Genomic DNA, 8,673 nt, shown 5'->3' with positions numbered 1-8,673 from the left:
AGACATCGCGGTTGGAATTATCAAAGGTTTTTGACACCTGAGAGACACCGTAGCAACTCCTTTGCGTTTGGAAGCGGGGGGTGGGGGTGGGGGAAGGACCAGGGAGGATGATTCAACCACTCAACCACTAGATGTCGCTGAAAACAACAAATCCTACACACTGTGCTTTTAAGCTAAACCTCCTCATGGCAGAGGCCCCCCCACTCCCGACACACCCCGCCCATGACTCCTGCAGGCTCTCGGGTGAAAAACCGAAAGTGAAACTGAAATTGTCTTCTGAGCTCCTAACATTAGTTCTCACTCATTGAAGCTCTTTTCAGATTAAAAATACATTTGAGGAAATGTATTTTCAGATGCCAAGTAAACTGCATCATAGACATCATCATCCCCCCTCCCCACGTGAGCACGAACCCACCCCCCTCCCGCACTGAAATGGGCAAAACGGAAGCGGAAGGTGGTTCTTAAAGAGACAGAGGCCAATTTCAAGGCGTTTGGAAGAGGAAGTGATGAGAAGATAAGTTTATTTTCTATTTAAACATAAAAACAGTGTTTTAACAACAACTAAAGGTGACATAGATACTTTATTATGGTATAGTATTTAAATATATGCCTGAGAAACACATAATATTGGCCCTTTAACTTTTACCAGTATTATTTCTCAGTCACAATACAATTTCTGTTCATGAAGTCATGTTAGGACACATCTGACAGAAAAAAACCTCCTTGTTTAGATTATTTTTGTTGTATTAATTTATTCCTCCACAAAGCTGTATTTCTTTGCTTGGTAAACAATTCTAGTTTGATTTTATGTCTTTCCTGATGCAATTATCACACTGCAGGTGCCAACAGTGAGTGTTTGATGTGCACCACACTGAGAAATGTTTTCTATTGTTCTTTTTTATATATATTAGCAAGAATAGTGGCCTATCTTGTTYGAGTGTTTTCTGTAACGCAGCAATGAGCAGCTCCTTCCCTGAAGCTTGTGTGTCTGCTGTCAACAGCTGTGTGTTCAACCAGACCGGCCTTGAGCTCTAAACTTCAATATACTCCAAACTACTGACAGCTAAATGAGATTAAAAAAGCCAGGTTTGTTTGAACCAAGGATTCACACCCAGTTTTTCTATTTTATCCTTTCAGAGCAAATTCAGCATTCTACTGAAAACTTCTTGTTTAAYCAGCTGATTCACACGAGACAAAAGTCATTAAAGTTCCCGTTTCGAGCAAATTCTATTAGGAGTTTAAATCCTCCTCTCAGTAAGCGTTCATGCACTTGCTTCTCCAAGTGTCTATCTGCTTAAAAAAGGTCTCTTACATAAGTGCGCTAATAGCTGGTTTGAAAGCTGTAGGTTGACTGAGCCGGCTGATAACCACTGTTGTGAAACGAGTAAGATTGCAAGTGTTTTTTGTGGATAATTTTCAGTCGTGGGACTTCATCTGTGAATATTCTCCTTTGTGCTCAATTATCACCTGAACCCATTCTTGGAGCACTAAGCAGGTCTTGCTATATGGGCAAAAATATAACATGGCTTAAAAATAATTTATATGCCTTTTTACTCAAATAATGTGCAGGACATCATGGCTTAACCTTAAAACTTGTAGCTAAAATTTACTCAAACACGATTTAGAGCATCTTACACACAACTGAAATACACTTGCCAGAAAAAGGAACATGACAAAATAATCTTTATGGTTGCTCCACAGCATCTATTTATCAAATCTAGCTCTAAAATTACCCAGCAGCTAGTATTGAATAAAAAAAAATTACCTGATTGTGTGAATGCCGAGTCAGCATTCTTCATTTTTAGTTTCACTTTGTGTAATAAAGACAACTTCTGCATACCCTGTGCTATTTTAGTCCTTCATACATCACAACGGTCAGCTGGACTATGACTGTATTTGTAAATTTTATACTTTTTGAAATGTTTGAAAAACTTTTCCCTCATAGAAATATATTTAGATCCTTTAAAAAAAACACAGTTCTCTAAAACCTACTTCAACACACTTCCTCTATTTTTGGTCTCTACTGCTCATTTTAGCTTTGTCAATTTTTTATTTATTCATATAAAAATTCATTTAAAAGCAAAAAGAAACAATCTATATATAATAAAAATCACAAATCATAAGTGAAATGAAAGGAAGCAGAAAGAAGATAAAGATTTTATTATATTTATCTGCCCCTTTTCTCCCCCAAAAATTAATTCAAACAATAACAAAAAAGTCAGGTCCTTCTTGAACATCAATTCATATCAATATATAATGTATTCAACAAACTAACCTCTCTCTTAAACTTACAAATTGATCTTAACATAATTTAGCTTTTAGCTATGTGATTTAGCTTCTAAAATCTGCTATAACTCAGACAATTTTATAGATAATGAGCTAAAATTTGATGAGGTAGTAGCTGAGAGTTATTCCCAACACAGAAAACTGCGTACTAACAGCTACAACGCTCATTTCTCCACACAAGATCATCTTTAGTCTAAGCATAAAGGCGGCAGATGATAATTAACAGAATGTTAGATTGTTAGTTCATATAGGCATGACTAGAAAACAGGAAAACACAACTCAGGTTTGAATGGCAGATGGGGGTAAAAGAGAAAATCATCATCTTGCCCCATCGAACTGTTGAAAAAAAGCCCACTGAACAAAGCATATAATCTGACTGCTTGCCCTTCCAGAGCCTGTAATTATGTCTATAAAACACATTCTATATATAAACAACAATAGACAGTTAAAGTGGGAGTTATGTCAGGGAGTACTGGTGACTCAGTGCACAGAGGAGTACGCCCCGTGTGCTGCTAAATGTTACTGCCTGTTTGACTTCGGCAAACGAGACCTCCATACACGTTTTGGCATCAGTGGAACAGACTCTGGCTAAAACAGAAAGCCTCTTACATGAAGGCGATGGCTGGTAAATCTCAACTGGAACCAGTATGTATCAGGACAGGACAGGGTTCTTTTTAGATTCAAGGCAGGTGAGTTCAAATGACTCACAACTCTCGGCCTTAAAGGGATCCCTGATTAGTTGTAACAGACTTTATTTGATAAACATAAATTTTAACTGTAAAATAAAGACTGTAAAAATACTGTGGGCTGTTTATTTTTATAATTTTTAAACTAAAAGTTTAAAAATATTTTACACGGACGGGGCCATTTTATTTCCAAACAAAGCATTCTGGGTAAATGATGACGTGGATATGTCATAGGTGTGAGGCTGCTAGCGAGCTATATCCACCCTGAAGGTTAATCTTGGACAATATCTGATGATTGGCTCTTTTAAATGAAACCAGAGAGCGTTGACAGAGAGGAGAAGGTAGAAATGACTCAGCCTGKAACTGAAAATATRGATGGAGGACAACAGAGCTGCTTCATGGAAGAAGAACCTCTGCTTAGCTTGTTAGCTTTAGCGTTAGCTCCAATGCTATCACCATATATATGTATTAGCTCAGCGCTACACATTCTCCTCTCGTCACTGAGGTCCTCCATCCACATGACAGAGAGGGGAACGCAAAAATGACTCAGCCTGTAACTGAAAATATGGATGGAGGACTTCAGTTTAGCTTGTTAGTTTGTCACGCTAGCGCCGAGCTAATACTTATAAGGCAATATAGTGTCAGTGCTAGTGCAAAGGCTAACTGTTTACAAAACTAAACAGCCTACAGTATTTTTACAGTGTTATTTTACAGTTAAAATACATGTTTATCAAATAAAGTCTAATGTTACAACTAATCGGGGATCCCTTTAACACTGAGGCCTCATTTTGACCAAAGGGCAGCAGGAAGGTTCAAAACAAGCTTTTATCAGAACTGTCCAGTTAAAGTCTGGATAAAACAGTTATAAAACAATGATACTAAGCTAATAACCCACCATCCTCAGCTCAATATCTGCAAAAAGAGTTATAGTCACTTTTATGTTGGCTAAGCTCATTTAGCAGTTAGACTCTAAAAGTAAATAAGTTGTAGATGTACATCCAGTGATTATTTTGTGAAAGTTGGGACTTAAAATGTGAGATATTTTGCTTAAAGTCAAACAGARACCAAGATGTCGTGCTACGCATTGGGGAAGATGCTCAGCTACTGCCACGCCAAATCTGGGATTGCTACAGTCGCTTAGCTGCAGCCGCCATCTTGACTCAAAAAAAACGTAATCCGTTGTAGATGTGCATCTGCAGCACGACGGATCAGTGGTTAGCACTGACGCCTCACAGCAAGAAGGTTCTGGGTTTGATTCCCGGCTCGGACCTGGGGGTCTTTCTATGCGGAGTTTGCATGTTCTTCTCGTGCTTGCGTGGGTTTTCTCCGGGTACTCCGGTTTCCCCCCCCACCCCCAAAAACATTCAGGCCCAGGCCTCCCTTTAAAAATAGATCTTGCCTGGTTAAATAACGGTAAATAAAAATCTGGTTATTGTTTCTGGAAGTTTTGATCAGATGCATCTACTGGTCGATGAGATATTCTGCTAACACAGACAAACAAACAATGGGAAAAAAAACTGTATTGCTTCGCCTTCTAGGTCGGGCGATAAAGAGACTCTTATTAAAAACCAAAGGAATGTTTTGCCCTCATAAAGACACTTTTGACAACCTAAAACCAAGATTAAACAGAACACAAGTTTGCTCAGAATTCCTCCCTTTGCGTGACATAAGAAGGCGTGGATGTGTGTAAAAAAAATATATGACGCTGAAATATGCTGGTGCTAAAGGCAGAAGCTACAGTTATCTGGCAAACAAGTTCCCATTATGAATTTTAGCTTGAGCTAAACTAAACAAACAGATTAAAACATACAAGCAAACTAATGTGACTATCAAGTGTTTTGTATCGAACTATGAAGAAACTCTCACTATATTCCACTTCCTAGGAGCTGTTCACACTGTCAAATACGTGATCCGCTGTTTTTTATTTTATTCTGAAATTAACACCAAAAAGATTCACATGTATGCACACACTAGYCTTAGACAAAGTTCTCAAAGTGTGCCAAAGAGTTGATAAAGTTCCACTTTTAAAGCCAGAACAAAATGTTATGAAATAGGCCAAGAAAGAATGTTGCAAGCTCCAGCAAGCAGCTTGCATGAAGCAGAGAAGGAAGGTGTGTGAATATTGCAAGTGTAGGCATAAGGACAAAAACTTTTTTWWAAAAAGTGATCAGGAAGGGGATGMGTTTTAGACCAGCTCRATTAAACACATCAGAACATCCAAAYCTCCTGGTTTGTTTGCACGCAAARTTTGTTTTAACCGAAWCTCGTTACAGTMGCCACTGCCGCCACCACAGAGGAGAGGCAATGATGTTTTTGTCTGTGTTTATCCGTCTGTACAGTTAGCAAAATATCCCACAAACCGAAGGATAGACGTGAATGAAACTTTCAAGGTAAATATACCTTACTGCAAACAGATGCAGAATCAAAACTACGATTCGAAACACAGTAATACTATTTCATGTTGAGGCCATGTCCGCTATTTCACAAGCCCAGGATTGGGAGAGCTCCTGTTTGGAGASCAGATTTCAACATCCAGAGACCTACTGAGCCGTCGGTGGTCATAGCAAAATTTGAGAAAAGGTGATTTYGATGGGATTTAAACTTTTTCCTCAGGTCAAAAGACAGATTTGATATGCTCCATTCATCATTTTCAGTTTATTTCAAATTATCAAACATAAAATGTTTTTCGTTATCAAATGGCGCAGTTTAAGAGCTTACTCCAGTAGTTTTCCCAGATATAGTGACATGCAATTCTGAAATGCAGGTATGCACTCAATGTAAACAAAGCAGACTYATCTGCAAACTTCACCCAATATATTCAAGCATATTTACTAGGGGTGCAACGATACAGAAAATTCACGGTTCGGTTCGATACTTTAGTCTCACGGTTCGATATTTTTTCGATACAAAAAAGAGACATTTCCATGCCCCTTTTAACTTGTAATTTATTTATATTAATTATGAACTTTTGTTTAACCTCAAAAGTACAGTTTTTTAATTAAATGTTGCTGAAACAGTGAGTTTCTCAGTGGACCTGCGCTCAAAAATGCAGCCTAGGTGGAGTAGTCGAACACAGATCCACTGATCCTTTAACACAGACCATCTTCACAAGACAAGTTGATAAAGTAACTTTTTAAAATCTGTATTGTTCGATACGGTTTGGTACGGTTCGACACGGGTACATGTATTGTTGCACCCCTAATATTTACGTATTAAACAGCAAAACTGACTTCTCTGTCATTGTTGGATTATAAGTCACTTTGCTGGTAAATGCTAGCATTTCTTTTACAATTTTTTTTTCATTTAAAGGACATAATTGAAAACGTAATCATGCTCTTTAGTTCCTTACTTATTGACTTTCTTTACGACCGGTTCATGACATTGCAATGAATACCTTCAAGTCCACATAACTGTTTAGATTTAAGATAATTATCATTTCAAATTGTGTGGTTTTGTTGGCTTTTAAAGAACAGATTGATGCAGTCATCTTGTTCGTTTTAGTTTTTAATCCATTCTCAAAAGAAAAGAAAAAAGGATGAGCAGGTATTTATGTGAGCTCTGACACAATGAAGCCTTGCACTGTATCATAATCACTAACCAGACAATAACACACCACTTAGCCTGCTAGCTTAGCTGCTACAGAAACACCCCCTATCTTAGAATAAATGACCCAACCCAGGGAATGGTAATCATGGGAATGAGGCTTGTTTTTGCTTTTTTTGTTTTAATTTTAAGAAAGAGAAGTCGGTTTTGGAGACAATGCAAGGCCGCCATATAAAGGCTGGAAATGGGAGGAAGAGGAAGAGGGCAGTGTGGCCGCCCCTGCCTCACCTCCTTGGGGATACCAGGAGACGGGAAGGGGGGTGGGTGGGATCATATGGAGGGTCGGTATATGAAGAAAGGTTGTAAACGAGAGGACAGTTTATGTGACATAAAAAAAAGACTATTAGATAAATTTGACCCACCATAAAGTCGCTGCCGAAGTTGTCCTCTCCTCTCTCCTCGTCTCCTTCGCTCATGGCCTTTACCCCTTGGATAAACTTTCTCAGGATGCCGGCTTGGTCCATCTTTATCCTCTTTAAAACGCTGCTTGTTCCTCTTTAAAACAAAATTCCCCTCAAACTAACGAGGAGATGTTCTTAAAAACAAAACGGGACACAAAGGAGAGGGATAAATAAAAAATAAATAGGCTTCACCGGTCCTCCCAGAGAGTCATCGTCGGTCCACAACACATTTTTTTTTAAATATTATCGCCCCATGTTGTTTCTGCTTTTCCCCCTCCTTTCTTCTGGACTGTTTTCACAGCGACAGCACAGTTAGTCCCAAAGAAAAGCAGCAACCGGCTAGCAAGCTTCCGCCGAACAAGTTAACAACCGCGGCGTGATATAAAGTGTCAACCCCTGGCTCTGCATAAAAGAACAAAAATAAAAAATACAGAAAATACCCCAAATAGAAAAGAAATGCCCGGTCCGGTCAGTCTTTCTACCCCTCCCTGTCAACCTCGATTGCCACATTCACACACTGCTGCTCGTTATTCGCTACTGGGGAACATCCGGACTGGGCAAAGCCAACGTGACGTAGTCCCGCCTTTTCCAGGATAATCCCGTCTCTGATTGGTCAGAAGCGAATAGAATGCAGAAGCTTATTGGCCGATATGGCTGCAGCTCTAACTAGTTGTCACGTGTGATTGGATAAGGTATTTGTCGGTAGTTTCCACGCTCTCCTCTGTGGCACCACATTTGACATATTTTTCACACTTTAAAATAAGTGAATAAATGAAAATTAAAGGTGAATTTTGTGCATATCTCTGCATGAGTGTAATATAATTGCAATTCACTGAAATGAGTGGCATTTAAATGCATGACATTTTGCAAAAATTCATATTGTCTGCAAAAATGCAGTGTAAATACCGAGTACTCCTCCCCAGGCACTGTGATATGGGCACCAGTGACCCCCGTGACCCTAAAAGGAATAAGCTGGTAAAGATGATGGATGGATGGATGGATGGATGGATGGATGGATGGATGGATAGAATAAATTCTTAATCGAGCTGCTAAGTTTAAAAAGAGCAGACCACAGCCTAAAATAAGCAGAATTAAAAGGTTAAAATTAGCAAAACAGTTGTTAAATGTTAAATTTTCAATACAGAAAAATGTAACAGCTTTTTAAAGGTGCATTCCAGCAGCTACAGAAAGTATATCTGGATTTTGAAAATCCAGCTCACCTAAAGCAAGGAAATTGGGGTTCCCTCTAAAGCTGTTGGGAGATGAGAATTCAATAGACTTGTACGCCTGATCATCTGTTCTCCAATAAACAAACACACAGGGGGTAAAAGGAGCTACTTTGTTTTCCTTTAGTTCGACCAGCGACAGCAAACAAACCAGTCTATTCAMCGTATAAGAGCGAGGAGGAGAGGAGAGACGCTGCTGCTCTGCCAGCAAGCTTTTTYACTCACAGGCCGCCTTTTGTAGGCCCAGCCTTTAAACGTATTTGCTCGTCACATCAGGACAWAGTCAATGTTTTTTTTTGCTGCATTTCTTTCCTCTGCGTCTCTGTTTCTAAACTGGTTTTATAGTTGTCTGTGTGTATCAGATATTTTGAATGTGAATTTTACAAAACAAAATGAGTGCAACTAAAATATGAAAGCATTTTTGTGTGTGTGTGTGTGTGTGTGTGTGTGTGTGTGTGTGTGTGTGTGTGT

At 39.0% G+C, this 8,673-nt stretch overlaps 1 protein-coding gene across 2 annotated transcripts in view; it reads right to left on the bottom strand.

The window, feature by feature from the left end:
* Positions 1–7,527, bottom strand: part of LOC106521782 (protein tyrosine phosphatase non-receptor type 12) — a 47,950-nt gene extending 40,423 nt beyond the window's left edge. For both annotated transcript variants that reach the window (XM_014014498.1, XM_014014497.1), the window contains exon 1: positions 6,938–7,527. In XM_014014498.1, coding sequence (XP_013869952.1) covers positions 6,938–7,039 — 102 coding nt within the window. In that variant the 5' untranslated portion in view covers positions 7,040–7,527. The remainder of the gene's footprint in view (positions 1–6,937) is intronic.
* Between the last annotated feature and the right edge of the window lie 1,146 nt (positions 7,528–8,673).

The sequence above is a fragment of the Austrofundulus limnaeus genome, unplaced genomic scaffold (genome assembly GCF_001266775.1).
Source record: "Austrofundulus limnaeus strain Quisiro unplaced genomic scaffold, Austrofundulus_limnaeus-1.0 Scaffold115, whole genome shotgun sequence".
NCBI lineage: Eukaryota > Metazoa > Chordata > Actinopteri > Cyprinodontiformes > Rivulidae > Austrofundulus > Austrofundulus limnaeus.
This window is presented reverse-complemented; position numbering and strand designations above follow the sequence as displayed.